Here is a 25,749-nt window from a genome sequence, read left to right on the forward strand (position 1 = left end):
ATATATATAGTGAAGAGAAATTCTAAATCCACAAAAGATTACATTAATCCCTCACGTTTAGCGTGACAGACAGCTAGGCCTATGAAAGGAAAAATCTGGACACAACAACGATGATAACAGCACAAACAAAGAGACAACACAAATTAAAGAACAAAAAAAATTTACGTAAAGTTACAGAGAGATAGCCTATTGTGCAAATCTGAAGAAATCCAAGGGCTGCCACACAGATTAAATAAAACGACATAAACTGGGCTCCAAAGAACACATATAAAACAATTTTTGTCTTTAGAAACCTTGGATTTTAAAGCTTGAAAAATAACCTTGAAGTAGACTAACTAATATCCAATATAATAGTTATTATGCTGTTATTGGGTAAATGATTGTGTCATTCAGAAGTCGTATATTAATCAACATGATAGTTCGTCTAAAAATAACATTATTTAATATTCTGTCATTATTTACTCATCCCATGCTGTTCCAAACCTCTATGACTTTCTTTTTCAAGTGAACTACCAAAAGAGATATGAGGCAGAATGACAGGATGATTCACTTTCTCTGCCTCAGACTGTCAGTCTAAGGTCCTGTCTGACGTCTCCTTTTGTGCTTCATGTAAGGAACTGTTTGGAACAACAACAAAAAAATAAAACGGTGAGTAAACGATGATATAATTATCGTGTCTGGATGAACTATCCCTTTAAGTTGCTAGTTAAATTACACATCCAGTCAGTGGTTGTGTATAGTCGGACTCGGTAAATAAGTGTCTGTGAAGGGGTGACGTCAGAGGTGGAGATGTCATGGCGTTGTCGGAGCTGAGACTGGAGCTTGCCATCTAGTTAAAGGTTGTCGTCGATGCGTTCAACGAAATGGAAAAGAATGCAAACCCTCATCGAGACGCGGGAGGAAGTGGCCTGTGTACCGCTATCCCTGCAGAACCCGCGGACATCAAAACAGTGGGCGGAATGAAAGATGTCTGCGAGAAGAGAGAGACTCTGACTACTTGTGCAAGTGCTAGCGGTGCTAATGCTACACCCTGCACACAGACATCAGATGCTGCTGAGACCGTGAGCAAAAGCGGACAGCCGAACGTTTTACCACAGACACCGTCGCCCGATGCAGCGGATCAGCTGAGTAACGGGATGGGACACGAACCGTCGATGACCGCTGCTGGGAATAAAGAGGGCGGCATCTCAAAGTTAGTAAACAGCCCCGCGGGAGAGCAACCCGACGCCAAGAATGTGCAGGCGGACGGTTTGGATGGAGGGGCGCAAAAAGCGACGGAGCTGGCCAAGTCTGCTTATTTGTGTGCGGACAAATTAAAATCTGCGAGCTCGAATTCAAACGATCACACCGTTTCCGAGGGTCCTCCGAGCGGGAGTGAGCCCAGCATCGCGGGAGAGTCCCGCAGCTTTGATTCACTGGAGTCCTTCTCCAATCTGAACTCCTGCCCGAGCTCAGACCTCAACAGCGAAGGGCTGGAGGACAAGGGACTGGCTTTGGCAATTGAATACGGGGCTGATGGAACGAAAATCCCCTATCCGAAAGACAGGGTGACCGGTCAGTCGTTGTACCACATCAAGTGGATAAAGTGGAAGGAGGAGAACACGCCTATCATCACACAGAACGAGAACGGCCCGTGTCCGCTGCTGGCTATTATGAATGTCCTGCTATTGTCATGGAAGGTAAATAAGATGAGATTCTGCTCGTATGACAACTCACAGTACCAGCCAAGTTATAGATGTGCAAATGCTGTTTTGCCAGGTGCTCTAATTGTCATTTGAAACTTTTTATTGGATTGTGTTTGTCTACCTAGTAAGCGCACTAGTCACGAGACATCAGTTTGTCACTGCCATTAAATACAGGCACTGCTCGTTTAATAGAAAGACATGAACAGCACTTTTGAGTTATTTGACACTCACGGGGGTGTTTTGTTCTGTGTGGTTCGGATCGCCCCCTCTCATGAGCGCTGCCAGGTTCACATCATGTTATGCAATTGACAAAGTTACAAATAATATAGATTTTAATAATATATTTGCTTTATGTATTGATGGTATAGAACTGTATGCATGCAATTACCTCAGTCAAAAAAGGTCCAGATTCTGATGGTTAAAAAATTGTCTAAACATGAAGCATGAGTGATGAAACAAAGTGAAACAAAATGCAACTTTTAATAAAGAAATATATATATATATATATATATATATATATATATATATATATATATATATATATATATATATATATATATATAATTCCTCAAAATTCACACAGTTCCACAGTATTTGATTCCGTAAATGTAAATCTTAATGTACAACTATGGTCCATAATTGGCTAAACAAATTATAAAAATGTGGAGAAATGTGATTAGGACTGAAATACATATTTTCCTCTTATGTCTTGTAGTAGTATTTGGACTGTGGAAACTAGTAAATTAATTGGGTTTGACTTGAAATTATGTTTGGATTCTGTCTTCACCATCAGATTTCTCTCTCTCTCTCTCTCTCTCTCTCTCTCTCCCTCTCCCCATATTTTTAACTAACATCCCCTTTGACATGTATTTGTAGAGCCATACCAGTATTTTGGTTTGGTTCAAAACAGTCATTTTACAGACACACCAATAACTTCTGGCTTTCAGCACTGGACTCATTTGCATTATAAAGATGACATTTAATTAATGGCTTTGACCGTGAGTTGGCAGGCACATGAGGTGCTATTTCAGTGCTCAGTCTTTCATCCTGAAAAAAGAGGCACTATGTTTTTCAGCTTTGACTGCTTTAAAAGCCATTGGCATCTTCTGGAGATGATAGCCACGTTCAGGCTGTTTTTATGATGGTTGTTGTTTTGTTTAGTTTTTATTTTGGATAAAAATGTCTTCTCATAGTGCTGATACAGCAGCCTATTTACCATAACCCTTATGTATTTGTATTACATAACATGACTGCTTAAGGAAAAGAGGTCTCATATATCCCATAGGCAATTTCTAATTAAAAACTACTTTTAAAATGATTTTTCTCTGGTTTCCTGTCACAGGTCAAGCTGCCACCAATGATGGAGATAATAACAGCAGAGCAGCTGATGGAATATCTAGGTAAGCGTTTTATTTGCATTATAAATGTGGGTCTTTTACATAGCTTTGTTGATTTGGCACAGTATCCATCCAATAAAGGGTTCACCAGAAATCAGGGTAAATGTTTCAGATTTTATTTATTTGAAAAGCTACTAAAGAAAGGCAGAGATGCACAGAAAGTATGGTGGACTCACTGACAGAAGCATAATGGGAAAGCTATGCTTGGCTACTTCTCTCCGCAGCTTCAAGTCACAAATTGCTAGTTTGTTCCCAAAAATAAAAGTTTAAACTTATCCACTATAGGGCATCAAATTACAGTAAGAACCATGTAAAGCTAGTCATGTCATCCTAATTATAGGATTGTGTAGTTTAATTTCAACACACACACTGGTTGGACATCTTCTGCATGTACCTCTACAGAAAACCGGAGTTTCTCTGTGGCTTCATAAAGTGTTTGAGAAGAAGTCACACTGTAAGTCAAGTTAGACTTGTGAGTTTGATAAACAGCCTGATAAACATTGGAGAACCTGTAAATGTGATATGTTTTCAGAATGGTGATGGACAGCACCAGATCAGGGAAATACCCAGGGGCTCGTCCTCTTGTAATGTCACAGAATCCAGATCCCTATTTCCACTGTGGCATGTTGACCTGCTACACTGAAGTGTTGCATTACTGTAGTTTGACCGTTGACTGGTCCTGAGTTTCTCACATTGCATTAATGTTTTTTAACTCATTTAAAAAAATTTAATAGTTAAAAGCATCTGTCTACTAGTCTTAAATACCAATGATGGAATGTAAAAGCAGCTTGTTAAGGGAAAATTGTTTTGTATCTGCCACAAAGAGAATACACCAACTGTTGAAGGCTATAATACAAGTCAGTCACCTGAGAGCGTTTCTGACTGGATTTGAATGTTGTGACATCTTATGATGAGTGTTGTAAGCAGTTTCATTTTGCCTCACACTCTACAGAAATGTCAAGTATGAAATGTATATAGAGATCAGCTCTGGATTTGTTATTCAGAGGTTGATATATGTGCAGTGGTTTCTCTTGACACATTTAGTCATTTAGGAGATGCTTTTATCCAAAGTGGAAATTTGACAAGCACATTAATGCTATAGTAAAGAGGTGTTTTTTTCCAGATTAGGTCTATTGCTCGACTAGAGCCTATTCTGTCAAGGAAAGACTTAGAGAAGGTTATTAATGCCTTTGTTTTGTCTCGTCTGGACTATTGTAATGTGTTGTGTGTTGTGTGTGGAGTCCTGCCAGACCACTATTTCACGCTTGCAATCAGTTCAGAACGCAGCTGCTAGTGGGCGCTAAGAAAAGTTATCATATCTCTCCTATTTTAGCTTCTCTCAAGTGGCTACCGGTGAACTACAGGATAAAATCTAAAACTCTTTTATATGTTTTTAAAGCAGTGCATGAGATGGCCCCTGCTTATGTGTCTGAGCTTATTGCTGTTCGTCAAGTACCTAGGTCTCTAAGGTCCAGTAAGAAGTTATTGCTTGCTGTCCCTCATACTCATTTAAAGTTAAAAGGGGATCATGCCTTTGCTGTTGCGGGGCCGAGGCTCTGGAATAGTCTTCCTCAGGAACTTAGAGAAGTCTCATCTTTAAATGCTTTTAAAGTTAAGTCAAAAACTACTTTAGCTTTTGAAAGGTTGGGCTAGTCTTTGTTGTTTAATAGGATGTGTGTTGTTTTAATTTGTGTGTTTTAATGAAGTGTTCCTTGATTGTACAGCACTTTGGTTTGTAGGTGTAGATGTAAAGTGCTCTATAAATAAGTGAATGAACGAATGAACACCACAGGCGATTTCTAAAAATGTCGAATCTTTACTGGATTCAGACTGTGTTTTGTTTGAAATCTTTCTGCAAAGTGTAGACTTTATGAACTTTGCAAGCTCGTGCCTTGTTCAACCTCAAGTGCAGTGGTTGTGACCACAGAGGATGTGGTCTTCAAATGTCATTCCTCACATAGGTGTGGTTGCTAGTGTATATTTTCAGTTATTCATAACATTTTACCAGGAGATAAAGCAAAAAATATGTTATAAGTACCTTGATCTCATTTAAATATGGAAGTATGGTCCGTTTAAGAACATTTTTTAGATTATTCCAAATAACTGAAGCATTATATTTAAAATCTTTTTTCCCCAGCTCTGTTCGGACACAATGAATATTGAGATATAAGTAATTTAACCAAAGATTATAGGATATATTTGTATTGGATTTGCTGAGAGACAAGTAGGAAGGAGTATTGTTGTTGTTGTTGTTATTGTCTGCGTTTTTGTTGCTGCTGCACAACCATCATAATTATTATTATTATTATTATTATTACTGGTCATCAGTACTCAGCTAGGAATTCATTGAAATTTAATAATTTTATATTGGTAATATTACAGTAAAGTACAGTAAAGCTGTAGAATATATTATTATTGTATTTACTGAATATAAAATGATTAAATTTTAGCCCCATTCCTGACTTAACATGCAATAAACTGGGAGGGCATAAATTGTAATAAGATAGAAGTGACAAGGGTACAGCAGCTTCAGGTGGGAAACATTACCTCCTGTAGTTGCAGTAACTCAGTTTGGCCTGGAAAACTTGACTACACTGAACATGCTTGAGGCCATTCAACACACCCCATTCCCAGCTGTCTGCCTGGAGACCACTGTGAAGTATTCCTCTTATTGCTGAGCTGTTTGTAAGGACCTCCGTCCATGTGATCTAAAGCATGCCTGACATATAGGACACCGAAATCCCCTAGATACAAACCGTGACAGATGGAGAGTGTGCCAGCTGGGCACATTTTACATTTATTGTTGCTTGTTTGACCTTCTGAATGTTTCTCCCATCATAGCTTTGAGCTGCATTTATTCAGAAGCGTATATTCACATTTGCTCACTTATGCTCTATGAGACATCCATGGTTAGCTACACAGGCATCTGGAAATTGCTTTTCTCTTCCCTAGGTGCAGTAAGATGTTTAACTCCATTAGACAGCATCTATCTAGCTCTGTCTCTCTGCTATACTTTACAGCACTTTTAGTGTTTCATTTGCAGGCAAAGTCAGTGGCCCATGAACAAACTCTTGGCAACTGCACAGTTTTTCTGAGTTGATCAAGACATGCATTTCCGTCACTGTGGAATGCTTTAATATGTATCCAAGTAACCCAAGCAGTTCTTTTACACTAAAGGCCTGATCAAAGTTTGATGCAATAAAGTAATACTGAAGTTTAAAATATTTAATGAGCATCAAAACAATTTGAGCCTAATGACTGATTTGTGTCATTCAGTGTTTTTGGTTGCCTGGATAAATTGTTTATCTGTTGAAGAATTAAATTGTAAGACCTGGTGAAGTTTTGTTTTGTCTTAAAATCCTAAATCTTTATTGTTCCGAACCCGTAAGAAGCATTTTTAAAGAATTGCACTGGTTGCTCTTTTTCATGCAATTACTATGAATGGAGACTTTCCAGATTCAAAACATATTGGACAATCGCCATAAAAGTGTCATAAAAGTTGTTATCTTATTTGTGTGTTATATTCCAAGTCTTCTGATGTTAACTTTATGAGACAAACAGACCCAAATCAGTCATTTTTCATTAAAGAGTAGGTCATATGATATTTTAAAGTGTCCTAATATTGTGTCGGAGTCCCCTACAACAGGTTTAAATGCATCTAAGGTCAGAAAACATTGTCAGAATATACATTTAATATTAGAAAATTTTTCAATGATTTCTAAATGATTCGTTCAAAGCAGTTCTGAGCGTAAGGTCTGTTAACCCCTCCCTTCCATAAGCCGTACTCTGCTCTGATTGGTCAGCTGGCCAAGTCTGTTGTGATTAGTCTTTTTGTATACAATACGTGTCTGAAATGAAACGCCCATTTCCATAAACATTTTTTTGCTTTGGAGGGTTGCTTGTAAACAAAGATGCTATAAGTTTACAAAAAATTTTAGCGATATTACCTATTACAAGTCCGAGGATGATACAGATGGAGATGCTCAACTAAAAACTCCATTGCAAGATCGACTAGATCAGGACGTTTCTCAGTGGTCAGTTTAAACTTTGCATGTGGTACTTTACTTGATGAGACAGCCGTTTTATTGCATTCATTATTAGTATTTATTTATTTGAGGTGCATGTTGGAACTGTGTTAGAATGCCCAATGCAAACACTGAAAACACAGCGTCTTCTCGACCTGTTGTAAACACTAACTAGCGGAAGTGTTTGTGGGCAGGTCAGAGTGTTCTTATTTGGAGGGCAGGCTGGGATTTTGCAAATGTATTACCTTGTGATGTATATATGTATATAGGCAGAAGATTCGAAAATATGATGACTCGTTAATGCAGTTCAGAGTCGACTTTTGAGAGACAATATCCTTATTTATCATGCACTTTTTTGATTAACTACTTTGCAGACCATTTACATTGAAGTATAGCTACGTTACAAACTGCAAAAAAAAAATTTTTTTGAAAACCCATATGACCTGCTCTTTAAAAGTCCATAAAGTCAAACTGGTTTGGAGCGACATGAGTCGATGAGGATGACAGTATCTTCATTTTTGTTTGAACTATTCCTTTACATTTTGATGTAATAAAGTGAATACGCAGTAAAGCAGTTTGTAAAACAGTGCGAGCAATTGTAGAATCTTTTTAATAGTTTCTGATAAGAATGGGAGAGACAAAAGAGTTTGACCGAGGAAGAGATCAGCTGGAGAGGAAATGAAAGAGAGATAAAGGGTTTTTGCTGAGCAGAAATAAGTGAAGTGGCCGAAATAATCCTGCCTGTGCTGGGCTACATTCTTGGCACCAATCAGAGGAAGCGGGAGTCTGAGGGAGTGGGCTGAAAATAAAACCGCCGAGTTTCACGCTTCTCTCACACGTTTGTGTTTTGTCAGAGCAGAAATATCTAGGCTTCCTCTGGCATTCTAAACTCCTTTGTTTTGAACTATGGCAGGTGCGAATATATAATTCAGTGTCACTAAATTATTAGTACAATGACATGTCACTGGAAAGCTTTGAAAGGTGACCAGTATGTGGGAATCAATAGCAATAGACTGTTCTGTAATGGAGTGGTTTATTTACTGTGATTTGGCCTTGATTTAATGGAGCAGTGCTCCTGTACCTAAAGCTGAATGTGTGTTCAGAATGTTAATGAGGCGGATGACAGGTGGTTCAGTATTAGAGCAAAACCCAGGGTCAGATATTCTCATGTCTGCCAGCTGTCATCGATGCCCCTGTCTCTGCTCCAGCCCCCTTTCACAGATCTGCAGGAGATTTAGTTCGGACAGGACAATAAAAGGAAGACAATGGTAAACTTGAATAGAGGTCAAACTAAATATTGAACTGAATTCTCAAACTTCTTGTTTTGAGTTTAGTTTCTTAAGAGGGCTGCACGATTTGGGGGAACATTGAAATGCAATTTTTCTGATAAAATTGTGATTTAAAATCAGAATCAGTAAGAGCTTTTACACATACAAGGAATTTGTTTTGGTGACAGAAGCTTCAGTGACAAGAACATTTAATACTACTAAAATAAAAGAACACAGTGCCTTGCATCACTCTGAAACACATGCATAGCTACACAATTGACAACGGACAGCAGATCTAATTAAAATGTTATGTAACAGTTCTAGTATTATTCATATATATGTGTGTGTGTATATATATATATATATATATGTATATATAGAGAGCGCGCGAGAGAGAGAGAGACTTTTTTTTTTACTTTAACAATCACTTTAATACAAAAGTTAAAACGTCTTACAAAAGTCCTTCCTTTTTCTTCTTCTATTCTAAACAATTATACAGACAATAAAGCTTCACAAGTTCACAATAATGCTTCACAAAAAAAAAAACTAACAAAAAATTAAATTTCCATCATAATCAACATTACAAATACATTGGTTCACACCCCATTTATATTTAAACGTTTCAATGTCATTAACCAATTTTTAATAAGTGTACGCAATTTTTAATCGTGACCTTATTAACCCACTTAGGACAGACTCAACATCACAAGACTCATTACCATTCATTTTTTCTTTCCATGACACCCATATAGCCATTTTAGCTTGTCCACATAAAAAGTTCATTAAGACATGGGCCTCTTTTTTACTCTTTTTATACTTTGGACCATATATGAAAACCATAGGTGAGAAAACTTCTCCCAGGGTCTGACATCACCCTTCTATTATTGGAACCAACTGTTGTAATCTAGTACAGTCTAAAAATAAATGAAAAACAGTTTCTGGTATCCCACAGAAAGGACATCCCTCCCTCACCTGTGGATCAAGACGTGCTCTGTGTCTGTTTGTAGCTATTATACCATGCACTAACCTCCACTGAAGATCTCCAGTTCGTTTTTCAATAAGAGGTTTGTACAAGGTCCTCCAGCTGCCCTTGGGGGAAGCACCTACTCCAAACACCTCTTGCCATTTAGACTCTTTTAAACTCATAAGAGCCTGAAAATGCAGTGTCTTGACAGACAATGTGTACAATGATTTTTTTATCCGTTTTACTGAAAAGTCCCAACTGAGGTGTCTTAAAAGTTAATAGTCCACCCTCAGTTTCTTCCCAGCTTCCAGTCTCAGCTGCAATGTTTACTTCTGGGAAATCACATATATTCAGTTCTCCATTATACATTTCTAAGGAGAGTCTGTAACTCTGTGGCAAAAACTCAACTATCCGAGTCAAAATTCTCTTTGCCACTCTAATAGATCTTATGTCCATTTTTTCAGCAAAAATCTCAGCTGATATCCATTCACCTTCAGGTATTAAGTGTCCAATTATAGTAATTTTTGCAGCCCACAGACTTTTCCTGAGTGATAGGTCTCTAAAAATGTCCAGATTCAATGGAGAGTTAAAAAGCAATGGTTCTTCTTTCTGCCACAAACTTTGTGCATTGCTTGACTCTTAAAAAGTTAAACTTAAAAAGTGTCCATGCTTTTAGGAGTGATCTGTAAAACGATGTTAATCCTGCAAGATCCAACCTATTTATGTCCATCAGGAACAAGTGGCGATCTAGTCCCATGTTCCCTGCTTTCCTCAATAGGGTGCACGCTATCCCAGCCCAGCTCACGTCCTTCCCATAGAGGAGTCTCTGAGCCACTTGAAGCCTGAAAGTCTTTAGTCTGGATCTGATGTCCACTAGGCCTTGTCCTCCTTCCTGTCTGGGCAGAAACAACACTGGAGCCTTCAGCCAGTGCTGTCCCGACCAGAAAAAATCCACCAGACATTTCTGAATATGTCTCACAAGTTCTTCTGGAGGTTCAAGGATCACCATTCTGTGCCAAAGGGAAGAGGCTACAAGGTTGTTACATATCAGCACCCTTCCCCTGTAGGACAGCTGGGGCAGCAACCATTTCCGATGAGACAACCGCGCACATACTTTCTCCAACTGGCCCTCCCAATTTTGCTTTCTATATTCAATTGTCCCCAAAAAAACTCCCAGATATTTAAAACCTGCCCCCCCCCCATTGTAGACCACCAGGAAAGTGGTGGACTATTTACAATTTGGCCACACCACACAGCATCGCTTTTACACCAGTTAACTCTGGCAGATGATGCCTTTCCATAACATTCTAGAGCATGCATTACCACATCAACATCTCTATCTCCCCTGATTAAAACAGTTATATCATCTGCATATGCAGATAATTTGACAGATTGCTGGGAGTTTTGAAAGTTAATCTGTAGACCTGTTAAATCTTTCCTTAATTTACATAACAGCGGTTCTATAATTATACTATAAAGTTGGCCCAAAAGGGGACAGCCCTGTCTAATTCCCCTCTGTACTTTCACAGGGGTGCTTAGGCCACCAGCCATTTTTATCATACATGTGGCTTCAGTATACAATAACCGTATCATTGAAATAAAAATTTCACCCAAAAACAAAAGGCCTTTAAAGCATCAAAGAGAAAAATGTGATCCACCCTATCAAAAGCTTTCTCTTGGTCCAATGATAAAAATCCCATTTCAATCTTGTTATCAAAAGCATAGTCATACACGTCTCTCACTAAATGTAGATTATCTACAATAGATCTATCTTTTATGCAGTAAGATTGATCTTCATGTATGATTTCATGCAGTACATTACTTAGTCTTGTAGCCAAACATTTGGAAATGATTTTATAATCCGAACACAAAACTGCCACAGGCCTCCAGTTCTTTAAGAGTGTTAGATCTCCCTTCTTAGGGAGTAATGTGAGCACTGCACACTGAAAGCTCTTCGGGAGAATTCTTTCAGTGACACTTTTTTGCAGAACTTCAAAGTAATCTTGACCAATAACATGCCAGAAAGCCTTATAGAAATCAGCAGACAGTCCATCTATCCCGGGTGCACGACCTACAGAGAGCCCCATAACAGCAGCCGTGACTTCTTCATAGGTGAGTTCAGTCTCTAAAAAAAAGTTTATGCTTCGGGGTTAAAACCGGAAGGTCAAAAAGCAGTCCTTTCCTACATTGTTCTTCTGATTCCTCAGAGGTGTATAGAGTTGAATAGAAGTCCACAGCAATTTTTCGCATCTCTTTTTGATCAGAAATATCTTGTCCATTACAGTCTTTTAAACAGTACATCAATTTCTCTTGTCCTTTTTTACGCTCTAGATTAAAAAAAAAAAAGTAGGAGCGTCCATATCTCTTGTTGTAACAAAACGACTCCTTACAAGAGCACCCTTCACTCTTTCATTTAAAATTGAGCTCAACAGGTTATTCTTTTCAGTCCACATATCTTTCAGGTTTACAGAGTCATTTGTAATCATACTTTGCTCAACACCAATAATTTCTTTTTCAAGACATTCCAAAGTCTTATTTAAACAAAATGAAGAATGTGATAAATATTGTTGACAAAAATTTCTTATTTGTACCTTCCCGATTTCCCTCCATTGAATGCAATTTTCATAACAATTCTTCTCATTCTTCCAAGACTCCCAAAATGACTTAAAATTGTCCAAAAAAAAGTATCCTCTAATAATTTATTATTAAAATGCCAATAATAACTTTTATGCAGTTTTTATTTTATAAAGTACACTCAATAGTGACAAATTTATGATCAGACATTGAAGTGGGAAAAATAGTTGCATTTGTAACTCTATTCCTCATGTTACGTGACGTATAAAGTCTATCCAACCATGCAGCAGAAACCGTCTCATTACTAATCTTCACCCATGTATACTGACGCGTTAACAGATTATACTCTCTCCATACATCAGATAGGTTTAGATTTTTAATCACACTGGCTAAGCACAATGCACTCCTTAAATGAGGTTCCTCACCATTCCTGTCCTTTGTAAAATCCAATGTACAATTAAAATCTCCCCCTAAGATAATCAGATCTCCTTCATGTTGTTGTCTTAAAAAAACTCTTATTTATTGAACAATTGTATTCTCTCTGCACCTATGTTTGGAGCATAAATATTCACAAAAAGAAAAATAAGATTACTAATTTCTGCCCTCACAATCCGCAATCTCCCTGGAACAACTTCATTTCTTGACAAGATTTTTACTTTAACTATAGGGGAAAAAAGTACTGCCACTCCAGCACTTAAATTGGACCCATGACTAAGAACTTTCTCTCCTTCCCACCATAGGCCCCATTCAGCCTCATTACTTTGATCACTGTGAGTCTCCTGTAACAAGACCACACCTATATCTTTCAAACATATAATCTCTGAAAGTAACCTATTCTTTCTCCCATCTCTCATCCCATTAACATTTAGAGATCCCACCTGCAAGACATCCATGAGAAAGAGAGAGAGAAAAAAAGAAAGTACAGAGAAAAATAGATTTAGCAGTTCTCATTATTATTGCGTTTTGCCTTTCCCCTTGTTATACGTTCCTTCCCTGTTTGTTTTCCTTGTCTAATAACAGTTTTTTAACCGAAACCTCTTTTGCTGTGAAAGTTCTTCAACGCTATTTGTTTTCCTCGCCCATACAACAGAGGCAATAAACTTTTCAAGATCTGGGAAAAAATCACTGACTTCTACACCTGTTTTTCCTTTTGTTTCATCTAAAAAAGAATTGATCTGTTCAAGAGTATACATATCTTTTTCAGCCACTTTTGCCATATCAGATGTATCCGGACCACTGCTTTTCATTTCTCAAACTAGCATCAGTACATTGTGACATTTCATCTAACTCATCAGTCATATTTTCTTCAGAAGCACCTACTGGTATTTCTTTGACATCACAGAATTCTTCATCACCTCCCTGACCTTCACTGTCATCAGTTACATCAGTTATATTCTCAGCAACGCGAACCAGCTTCTCCACACACCAGTATTTAAATGAACATCACTCACCTCTTCTGAGGCAGCTTTCACCTGTGTCTCCGTTCTCTGTTCTGTGTCCTGCTGATAATGTTTCGCATTATTAACATCTCCACGTGATGTAGATGGCCTCTGATCGTCTTTATGTGGGCATGTAAAACGTTTGTGCCCCAGGTCACCGCAGTCAAAGCACTTCAGATTTTCAGTGCTTGCATAAATCATGTACGAGTTCTTTCCTTGATTTACTCGTAACGAAACTTCCAAAGTACGCTCCGGCGAAGTCAGAAACATAAAAACTTGGCGGCGAAAAGACGTGATGTGTTTAAGCGCGATGTTTTTACAGCCTAAAGGAATCATTCTCAATGGACTTGCTATTTTTCCGAATCTTAGCAACTCTTTCGTTATGACATCATTACTAATAAAAGGTGGGACATTCGAAATCGTTATTTTTGTTGCTGGAGCGGATAGTGGGTTAATCGGGACAAACATTTCCTTTACCCATATTCCGCTCACAGTCAGCTGATTTATTAGCGTTTCAGATCTCAAAAAAACCACAACTGCTTTGTTCATGCGTGAAGCTGAAACTATATTTTTAAAACCTACTTTTTCCCCAACAACTACAAGTAGTTCCTCTATTGTCACACCGGCATCTGGTACACACCTGCACCCATTCCGGAGTGATAGATTAGGTGACGTTTGCCCAGGAATTGACGCCATCCCAGCGTCTAAAATTCCACAGGCACACAATGAAAAACTATCCTTAATTTAAGTAAAAAATAACGAGGGGAAAGGCAAAAAAAAAGAAAAGAAAGAAAGAAAGACGAAAAGAAACCTATAAGCTTAAGATAAATTAAGGCTTTTCACCAACGCTCTCAGAGCCCCAATCAGTCTCCACACCGACACCCCCAACAGTCACACCGGAAGTGCGAGCGAGAGAGAGAGAGAGAGAGCGCAAGAGAGAGAGAGCGCGAAAGAGAGAGCCCGAGAGAGAGAGAGAGAGAGAGTGAGAAAGAGAGAGTGCAAGAGATGGAGAGACAGAGGGAGAGAGAGAGAGAGCGCTCTTCAAACAACACAAGCGCTGTCTTGCTCTCTCTCTCCCTCGCCCATATTAATCAATTGACACGATGGTGTCGATGTTAAAATATCGCAATGTCATTTTTTCCCAATATCGTGCAGCCCTAGTATTGACTGATATTTCTGCTAAAGCTGTAAATACAGAAATATCGGTGATGTAAATATTTACTGCTTTTGGTTTACTGGCATATGTAGACAGTTTGTTAATTACAACGGGGTGAAGAGGAGACTGGTGTCACCTGTGAGCATGTGTTTTTCATAAGTGCACTGTCTCTGAAATGTTTTCCCTAACCCTCCTTTTTTTTCTTTCTTTTGCTCCTTCACATCAGGAGACTATATCCTTGACGCAAAGCCAAAAGAGATCTCGGAGGCTCAGCGGCTGAACTATGAACAGGTAAAAGCAACAGCAGTTTTGCTCGTGACTCACAGAACGGGAGTCTATTGAAGATAGCCAGTTTGTTTACATAGCTCTCTGTGTGTTTGTGGGATGGTGTAGTATTAACACTGAGAATGAGAAGAGAAAGGTGAGGCCTGTGGCTCTGAAAGAGGAGAAAACATTAGCCATGGCACATGTAGACACTCAGACAGATGTCTTTCTCACAACTCTTCTTAAAACATCCTTTTGTTCTTTCAGTGACTAGTGAGCATGGCTTGGTTCTTTGTCATTAAGCAGCCACTTATTCTCTGTGGCATTACAGTGCCTTTAGGAAACAAGTTGTGCTAGTCATCCAGATCAGCACCCATCCATCCCAACAGGAAATAAGGATAGGAAAGCATGGAATTGCCATTGAATTAAAGGAACTGTGAGAACTGGTCCATTCCAGTCTGGATCCAACTGTTTATATAATGGCAGAAGTAAATATCATTGTGTTGCACTGAGAGTATGAGCCTCTCATAGAGTTGTGCGCTCTACAGACTTTGACATGTTAGGTCAAAGAGATGCCTCATTTCTTCTCACATGGTGTGTAGGGATGCATGACAGGGACCAATGAAGTGATGTTTAAGCCTTCTCCTTATTAGCCTGTGTAAAATATAAACCAGTACAGTGTACCCCACAAAACCTATCCACAACAAAACTGGTACATATTTCACCCCCAAATCAACAGGGTAAAAAACATATCAGGGTTTCTGCGGTCTTAAATGGGTCTTAATTTGCCCTTCCGCAAATTAAGGCCTTAAAGATGTCTTAAATTAGAGCAGAAAGTCTTAAATTTAATAAATTCATGGCATGAAATCTTCCTCCGTATTTTTTTTTTCTAATACAAATATCTAAACATCCTTAAAGGGATAGTTCACCCAAAAATGAAAATTACCCCATGTTTACTCACCCTCAAGCCATTCTAGGTGTATATGACTTTCTTTTTTCAGACGAATACAATCGGAGTTATATAAAAAAAAAAATGTACTGGCTCTTCTAAGCCTTATAATGGCAGTGAATGGCTGTTGAGATTTTGAAGTCCAATAAAGTGCATCCATTCATCATAAAAAGAACTCCACACAAATCTGGGTGGTTAATAAATGCCTTATGTAAGGAAAATATCCATATTTATAACTATAAACCGTGATCTCTGGCATCCACTAACTGGACTCGTATGCACGTTCACGAGAGAGTGGTATTCCAGTGGATGATGTAAACAGTTATAGTAGACCAAGCTTTAATCTGTGCAAACCAAAAAGAGAATAAAGATGTAATTTTTTATCAAAAACGACACTGACACTATTTATTTATTTTTTATTATTATTAAATACTGTAAAGCTGCTTGCTTTTAATCAATCAGGCAATATAAATAAACGAGATGTGACCGGAGATTCGAATTGCAGAGCTGGTTCAAACAAATCCTCATCGCTATGATCAAAATTTTCTCACCTCTTTTATTTTTGTTATGTGTTTACTTGTTATTAAGAAGAAAGTATACAGTACATATTTACATATTAATCTAAACACCACTCTCAGCAGTATCTGTGTTTACACTCCAAAATATTTGTTGACATTTTTTATTGTTGACGTTGTGTGTTTATATATATATATATATATGTCGACTAATGTCAATTAGGAATGAAAACTGCTACAACACTATGTGTTACTTAAATTGTTCTTACTTGGTCTTTAAAAGGTCTTTAATTTACCTTCATAAAACCTGTAGAAACAGTGTTATATTTTACCAATAACCATTTTTGCATTAAGACATTTTTGCACTGTCGCATTAAATTATTATTAACAAAATGTGAAAATGTTATTGCTGTAATGCAAAAAACAAATATAATTTAAATCACTGCTGTAAGATGCTCTAACCACTTCAGTCTAGGGGAAAAAACATACACAACGTTCAAAAGTTTATGGAGTTTTTTTAATTTTTTTTATATATATATATATATATATATATATAATAATTTTATCTAGCAAGGATGTATAAATGACAGTAAAGACATTTATAATGTTAAAGATGTTTTCTATTTTTAAAAAAAAGCTGTTTTTTGAACTATATTATTTAAGGTTTGTTATATTCCCCCAGTAAAATATATTGCTAATAGTTTATTATAGTTTATGTAATATAATATTGCTAATGTGAGAGTCTTTTAATTGCCATTATAATCTATTCATTTAGAAATATCTCACTCTCAAGCGGTTCAAAGTCGAGTCTATTTTTGTATGTGAGATTGAGAAAGTGAGGGTTAAGATAGCAGTGCTTCTGATGTTCCCCAATGTGTGCTCTTGTTTATTGTAGTAGGTGGAGGCTGACTGGATTCATGCTCCTTTCTCCTTCTTCTTTCTCTTCTGTATGAGGCTCTGCTTTATTGGTTTTTATAATGTGGCTTAACTTTGTTTTTTGTTTTTTTTTACTGCCAAGACGATTTCAAGTTTAGCTGAGCCTCATTCATGCTTGAATAATGCTGTCCCTCTACACTAGGTCAGCTGACTGTCTTCGGCCAGGCTCTGTGACTGTTAGTGAAGCACTTTTTAGCACTAGGAGAGAGTGAGAGAGGGCACACACACACACACACCAAGGTCCGGAAGAACTTCGTGGGGCCTGTCTTCTCACGGTGTGTTGATCTTAATGCGTTTAGCCTGTGCAAACAGTGCACAATAACATCACTCAGGTTTGACTGTTTATCAGATGTTTTCCAGTCTAACAGATGTTTTAGATGAATGCTTTTATAGGCATCTCAGTGAGTATCACAGTACTGGAGCAAGTATAATAGAGCTGGAGAAAGTGGGTCAGGGCAGTGGAGTGGTTCAGAAACGCTGGCAGGGGCACAGGGACAGAGCCGGGCCACACACAGGCAGGGTGTGGGTGGGGGTTGGAACCAGTGCCAGGCTCAACGGGACTGAATGGGAGCTGTTGGTAGATGGTAGGTCTTAGCTGATCTTTCAAACCTTTAACGCTCTCCCGACCCTGGTGCCAGTTCTACATGCTCTCATACACCCACTGGCCATCGGGTCAGCCTGTGCCACAATGATTCATCCAGCCTGTGTTCCAGCAGAGCAAGGACTCACCACTCAGCAGTTTTCTGAAGGTGTCTGGTGTTGTTTTGGAAATATGGTATTGAGCTGCGGGATGATGACCTGAGTTATTCTGATCAGAGTTAAGATGAGATGAAGGCTGTGCTCACTCAATGTCAGAATATGGTTGTCTTGTCATGAATAAAGTAACAGAAAAGGCTGCCCCCTTTGCAACCCCTATGGTTATATTCACAATTAAGGATGGACTTAACTGCCTTATTGCTTTAAACAAAAACAAAAAACTATTAAAATGGTTTTTACTTACTTAAAGGGATAGTTCACCCAAAAATCAAAATTATGTCATAAATAACTCACCCTCATGCCGTTCCAAACCAGTAAGTCCTCCGTTTATCTTCGGAACACAGTTTAAGATATTTTAGATTTAGTCCGAGAGCTCTCAGTCCCTCCATTGAAGCTGTGTGTACGGTCTACTGTCCATGTCCAGAAAGGTAAGAAAAACATCATCAAAGTAGTTCATGTGACATCAGAGGGTCAGTTAGAATTTGCTGAAGCATCGAAAATACATTTTGGTCCAAAAATAACAAAAATTACGACTTTATTCAGCATTGTCTTCTCTTCCGTGTCTGTTGTAAGACAGTTCAAAACAAAGCAGTTTGTTGTATCCGGTTCGCGAACGAATCATTCAGTTCACCAAATCGAACTGAATCGTTTTAAACGGTTCACGTCTCCAATTAGCATTAATCCACAAATGACTTAATCTGTTAACTTGTTTAATGTGGCTGACACTCCCTCTGAGTTAAAAAAAAAAAAATATCCCGGAGTAATTCATTTGCTCAAACAGTACACTGACTGAACTGCTGTGAAGAGAGAACTGAAGATGAACACCGAGCCGAGCCAGATAATGACTCTTTTTGTTTTTTTTGCGAAATTCGAATATAATTTTAATTTATCGAATAATCAGAGGAGAACGAATATTCGAATTTTCAACTATCCGTGCACACCCCTACTATTAAGTACTATAATAGTATATAAATAAACAATAAAATACTAAAATAACTCGGAACACTGTATTGCTCAATCAGAACTAGAACTATCCTATATATAATTACATATAGAACTATATATAATTGTATACTTTTTATCCAAATTAAATACCTTTTTTTTTTTAATCAAAATTAAATCCAGAATTCTAGATACAAGTGATTGGGATTGAATTAAGTGAAAGTGCTAGGAAATCCCCTGTGCCAACGGAAAATGGCCAGGGCAGAAAGAGTGAGAGAGAAATCTCCTACAAAAGGGCAAAGATAATCTCACTGGTTTCCAGGGATTAATGATTTATGATATATAATGTTGTTGTTACATGGTCGATTCGTGTTACAAGCTCTAATCCCAACAACTGTCCACACACTCTCATTTTGTGTGATAATAACAGATGGTCATACTGTTAGCACTTAAAAGTGAGAGCCGGACAAATTACTATTATCATAGGTTGTGGAATGTTATATCAAATACTGAACATACACGCGTATGTGCTGATCTGCACTGGAGTTTGTAGCCTTGCAGTGGCTTGTGTTTGTGAGCCTGCAGCTGTGCTTTTTTGAGAGTCAGTGGAGGGTCATCATGGTTAAAACTGAAAGATAGGAAGTAAAGGAGATGAACTATGGTGTTTAGAGCTGTTCCAGTTATGAGATTTTTCCTTCTCAGAGCAGTAAGACAATTGGGTGTCACATTTTACAGAAATGTGTGCATGTGTTGTTTTGGAAAAAATTGCTACTGTTCCCTTATTTTCTTGTATTCCTTTGCTCTCTCTTTCTCTAGAATATGAGTGATGCTATGGCAGTGCTGCATAAACTGCAGACAGGTCTGGATGTAAACGTTAAGTTCACAGGTGTGCGGGTATTCGAATACACACCCGAGTGCATTGTCTTTGACCTGCTGGATATCCCACTCTACCATGGATGGCTGGTTGACCCACAGGTCAGCATCCTGGTTCACATCCTTCTAAAAAAGCAATTTCCACTGAAACGTGATGTCACCACATGATGTCATTTGTGTGCTTTAATGTCAAAATCTTACTCTACAGTGGTAACCTACAGAGTTTCACAAATACATGATGTGCACTGTGCACTAAGTGGCTTTAGTAAAAAATAAATAAATAAATAAACATTTAACATTACATTGATTAATAATTTAATATTAATGATAAGTATATATATATATATATATATATTTCTCAAATTAATTGGAAATAATTTCTTAGTATCATCATTGGGCTACAGTCCTCAATACTTTTTTTCAGTTTAATAGAGTTTGCCAGTCATTATTTTTTAATACTGCACAATGATCGCCATGTATTCACAATGCCGTATCAAGTTAAAAATCGATTAAGTAATATACAAATTAATACATAGATTTACACATTAAAATTTCACCCCTTCTACAAAAATCACCCATATGGAAGTTAACGTTCATGTATATTTTGACCAACATATTGACTTTCTTATTTTTATCACACTGTCTGTAGATGGCTGATATAGTCAAGGCAGTGGGAAACTGCAGCTATAACCAGTTGGTAGAGAAGATAATCAGCTGTAAACAGTCAGACAACAGTGAGCTGACTGGGGAAGGTGGGTATTCACTGTCCTTATCGCTCTTCTCCATTTCCTTTCATACATTCATGCAGACTGCTTCTTCCAGAAGGCAAGTGCTCATATGTAGCATAATTCACTTTCTTAGAACATTTAGAGTTCACTCTTTGCCAGGCTTCTGTGCATTTAGATGTATTAATGCCTTGTGAATATGAATGCATGATCTGAATAATGTTTTCTCCATTGCATCATGCAAATAAACAACTCAGATTGTGTCAAAAGAGTCATTAAACACCCTCCTTCTTTTCGAAGTTTTTAGCTTGTCTGAAATGTTCTCTCCCTCTCTCACTGCATTTGTGTCTAAATATATCTCCCTCGCCATCTTTTTTTGCTCTTTCTGAAAGCATCTTTTAGAATGCACCCTTTCTGTGTCTGTTTCTGTCTTTTCTCTCTCTTGGGCTGATTGACAGCCACTCACTCTATCCCTGTACCAGTGTGTGAGTTTGTCTCTGGCAGGCTGTGTGATTTCTGTATGTCATAAAGTTTCAGACAGTGTGTGTTTAAAGGATTAGTTCACCCAAACATTTTTTCCTTCAGTTTTTCACCCTTATGTTTTTCCAAACCTGTATGACTTCCATTCTTCTGTCTGGAGAAATTTAAGTGGGGTGGAGACTTCGATAGCATGATAGCTTTGTGTGAGAGAGACTGACATTCAATCATTATTCACTGATAATCTCTACCAGTGGACTACCATCGTAAATGAATCATTCAGAACAGTTTTGTGAACTGAATCAAAGATTCATTGAAAAGATCAATCTCAAAGATCAAACTTGACTTTTTTACAAAGCGGACATTGTAATGCACCAAGGAGAGCTAAGGCAGATATTAAGGTTTTACATTCAAAATGTGTATCTGTATTGTATTGTGTATTTCAGAGACACTTCACACTGGCTCTTTCTTTCCCAGGTTTTGTGGCAGAGCAGTTTCTGAACAGCACAGCGACTCAGCTAACATACCACGGCCTGTGTGAACTCACTTCTACTGTAGAAGAGGGAGAACTGTGTGTCTTCTTCAGGAACAATCACTTCAGCACCATGACCAAATTTAAGGCATGTTGAAATTTTAAGTGTATTTGAGATGTTGGATGACGAAAGATGGCTCTGTGCTGCTGTGAATAAGTGCTCTAATAGCAGAGTAAATTTGGTTCACTTGTCTATAGAGGGATGCTGTATGTTGGTGGCCCCCAGTGGCTAAAAAGAGAACTTTAAAATTCTACTTGAGAAGACTATAGATATTGGAGATTTATTGCTATTGCTGATTACCATGATTTTACATATTGGAAAGGTCAAGGTCTGACAAAAAACACATGCAAGTAAACTGATATACGGTCAAATTTAGTTTTTATTTTATACTGGTAACTGGTTCATTGAGTTGCGTAAGGCTATTGCAGTAATTTTAGTCTTCATCCTATATAACACCACCACAAATTATTATTATTATCTGACACCATATGCAAAGTGTGTTCAATGTTTGATCAATCAAGTACACTACATGCTGAAAATAAAATGCTCCCAGAATTAATTGAAAATACAAAGTTGTTATACACACACACACACACACACATTTATATATATATAAACAGTCTTATCAGGGAGGCTGTAAATGTGAATGTCTGTTATCTGGAGGAAGTGGAGCTGTTGTGTAACAGCAGGACACACTTCACCCACAGATAAAACTCTTGCATGATCCTCGTGTACACACTTCAGAACATGACACCACTCTTGCTCGGTCTGGGGGTGTTGAAAGATTGATGGACGAGAGCTGTGAGGTTGCTGCATGTTTTTATAAATGCTCTCTTTGTGTTCCTCAGGCCCAGCTGTACCTGCTGGTGACGGATCAGGGGTTTCTCACTGAGGAGAAGGTGGTCTGGGAAAGTCTGCATAATGTCGACGGAGATGGAAACTTCTGTGACTCAGAGTTTCATCTGAGGCCACCCTCTGACCCGGAAACTGTGTACCGTGGTCAGCAAGACCAGATCAATCAGGTCAGGACTAGTAACTTCTCAGGAGTGCTCGGTGTCATTCAGTTATAAACACTGAGTATAGTAGTTGTTTCTCAGGGTGACGTCTGTAAAAGAACATTTACATGGGTCCTTTATGATTAAAGTTAAATTAAAGACTGTAATTTAATTCATATACACAGTACCACTGCTTTCTATACACAGAGTATGCAGTTTGCATAGGGCACCATCCCAATTGCTAAAAAATTTATTTTTTAATTTTTTTGTTTTATTTATATATATATATATATATATATATATATATATATATATATATATATATATATATATAAAATTTTTAAAAATGCATTTTACAGTGTAGGCAGTAGTCTTAAGCACACGTGACGTGCCATTCCCGCATCCGAGCCCACCCTCACCTTATGTTTGCAGCTGACTGCTAATGATCAGAATTGTTGGACAGCTATTTCCGAAAAAAAAGACATCAAAAGTCGCTGAGAAAAGAAAAAGTTCAAAATCTCAAGATGAAACCGGTGTATCCTTTTCATGTACATTCATAATCCTGTTAAGCTTCTTTGTCTGTTGACGTTAATAACGTGAATATCGGTAATAATTTAACTGTCACCAACGCATCTGCCTTAATATTCTCTCTGAGTTTCCATGTTCCCATACAAAAACCTTAACCGTGGTTTTACTATGAATAAAACCAAATAAAGTCATGGTTCAAATAATAATTAACAAAGTATTCAGCCTAATAATTTATGATAAAAACAGACCTAAGCTAACAACAGCCTTTAAAATGACTTGAGCAATGATGATTGGCTAATTAATAATAATCATATGGTTTCATGGAATAACATTGTTACATAATGTAATACAAAATAAATTAATTTACAAATGCTTGCAAAGGGTGCCAAAGGCCTGGTAATTGCTGTTGTTACACTTGCAGGACAATCAAACACTTGCAGAACAATACAATTCTGCTAAGGGTACCCATTTGGCCAGTAGCAGCCATGTATATACAGTCGTGGCCAAAAGTTTTGAGAATTACATAAATATTGGAAATTGGAAAAGTTGCTGCTTAAGTTTATATAATAGCAATTTGCATATACTCCAGAATGTTATGAAGAGTGATCAGATGAATTGCATAGTCCTTCTTTGCCATGAAAATTAACTTAATCCCAAAAAAACCTTTCCACTGCATTTCACTGCTGTCATTAAAGGACCTGCTGAGATCATTTCAGTAATCGTCTTGTTAACTCAGGTGAGAATGTTGACGAGCACAAGGCTGGAGATCATTATGTCAGGCTGATTGGGTTAGAATTGCAGACTTGACATGTTAAAAGGAGGGTGATGCTTGAAATCATTGTTCTTCCATTGTTAACCATGGTGACCTGCAAAGAAACGCGTGCAGCCATCATTGCGTTGCATAAAAATGGCTTCACAGGCAAGGATATTGTGGCTACTAAGATTGCACCTAAATCAACAATTTATAGGATCATCAAGAACTTCAAGGAAAGAGGTTCAATTCTTGTAAAGAAGGCTTCAGGGCGTCCAAGAAAGTCCAGCAAGCACCAGGATCGTCTCCTAAAGAGGATTCAGCTGCGGGATCGGAGTGCCACCAGTGCAGGTGTGAGCGCATCTGCACGCACAGTGAGGCCAAGACTCACTCACAATTCTGCCCAAAAACACAGCCATGAATAAAGAATGGTACCAAAACACCCTCCAACAGCAACTTCTTCCAACAATCCAACAACAGTTTGGTGAAGAACAATGAATTCTCCAGCACGATGGAGCACCGTGCCATAAGGCAAAAGTGATAACTAAGTGGCTCGGGGACCAGAATGTTGAAATTTTGGGTCCATGGCCTGGAAACTCCCCAGATCTTAATCCCATTGAGAACTTGTGATCAATCCTCAAGAGGCGGGTGGACAAACCAAAACCCACTAATTCTGACAAACTCCAAGAAGTGATTATGAAAGAATGGGTTGCTATCAGTCAGGATTTGGCCCAGAAGTTGATTGAGAGCATGCCCAGTCGAATTGCAGAGGTCCTGAAAAAGAAGGGCCAGCACTGCAAATACTGACTCTTTGCATAAATGTCATGTAATTGTCGATAAAAGCCTTTGAAACGTATGAAGTGCTTGTAATTATATTTCAGTACATCACAGAAACAAATGAAACAAAGATCTAAAAGCAGTTTAGCAGCAAACTTTTTGATAACTAATATTTATGTAATTCTCAAAACTTTTGGCCACGACTGTACACTACCATTCAAAAGTTTGGGGTCAGGAAGATTTGTTTAACATAAATTAATACTCTCATTCAGTAAACATACATTAAATTGATCAAAAGTGACAGTAAAGACGCACTACATTGTAAGAGTAAGCACTGAATATGAACGATCTGGAAAAGTGGACTTAACAGGAATATATTACATTTTTAAATATATTCAAATAGAAAATAGTTATTTTAAACTGTAAAAATATTTCACAATATTGCTGTGGTCAATGTACTTATCAAATAAATGCAGCATTTGTCAGCAAAAAATAAATAAAAATGCAGCTAAAAGAAGTTGTCACTCATAATTTGTTCCAAATGTAGAGTTCTGCTGTCTACAGGAGTGACAACAAAATTATGCAATTGTTTAAATGCAACTGCTGACAATTCCTTCAAATGCCATGGTTTACCAATAAATTCTGTATCCAGTTCATCATATGTCTCTGTATCCACTAAAATGTTCAAATTACTAGCAACTATAACTGAATTAATTTTCAATGAATTTTCACAAACGCTGCTGCCTTGATGCCATAAAGAAGTCATTACAGAGGGAGAGTTTGGAATACAATAAAAAGTTTGGGGTCTTTTCCAGGTACCTCTCTTTAAAAAAAGCATTAAGTTCACCCCTGCAAATGAAATCACTTTTAAAAATTAGTATTCAAAGATCCAATCTTCAAAGCTTTTCAATTGTTCCTATGCTTCTGGATAACAAGAACTTTACGTTAGACATTTAAGTTCCTGATATTTAAATTGTGGTAATCACACAACCCCATCTTTAAGAAATATACCCTGTGTACCTAATGGAGTGACTAAGTCGTTTAATTTCACAGAATCCCAGTGACCCTCAGGTAACGCCGAGCTCTAGAGACTGATATTACAGTGAGCCGTGAATGTTGACATCCTGTTGAGACACAGCCAGTCTCTGTGAAAGTGCAGTTTATCTATATTGGGCTTTGTAGCTCACTGCTGTCCTCTAGCACTAATTCTGCTCCGTTGC

At 37.8% G+C, this 25,749-nt stretch overlaps 1 protein-coding gene across 2 annotated transcripts in view; it reads left to right on the forward strand.

Moving 5' to 3' along the window:
- Window positions 1-749: 749 nt before the first annotated feature.
- LOC132105293 (ubiquitin carboxyl-terminal hydrolase MINDY-2-like) overlaps window positions 750-25,749 on the forward strand; it is a 32,385-nt gene continuing 7,385 nt past the window's right edge. Inside the window, exons 1-7 of one of the 2 annotated variants that reach the window (XM_059510437.1) lie at window positions 750-1,679; window positions 3,028-3,085; window positions 14,735-14,799; window positions 19,687-19,845; window positions 20,393-20,495; window positions 21,423-21,565; window positions 22,327-22,500. In XM_059510437.1, the coding sequence (XP_059366420.1) occupies window positions 864-1,679; window positions 3,028-3,085; window positions 14,735-14,799; window positions 19,687-19,845; window positions 20,393-20,495; window positions 21,423-21,565; window positions 22,327-22,500 (1,518 nt within the window). In that variant the 5' untranslated portion in view covers window positions 750-863. The remainder of the gene's footprint in view (window positions 1,680-3,027; window positions 3,086-14,734; window positions 14,800-19,686; window positions 19,846-20,392; window positions 20,496-21,422; window positions 21,566-22,326; window positions 22,501-25,749) is intronic. The other variant, XM_059510438.1, reaches the window with a different exon arrangement.

The sequence above is a fragment of the Carassius carassius genome, chromosome 2 (assembly GCF_963082965.1).
Source record: "Carassius carassius chromosome 2, fCarCar2.1, whole genome shotgun sequence".
NCBI classification, from domain to species: Eukaryota; Metazoa; Chordata; class Actinopteri; order Cypriniformes; family Cyprinidae; genus Carassius; species Carassius carassius.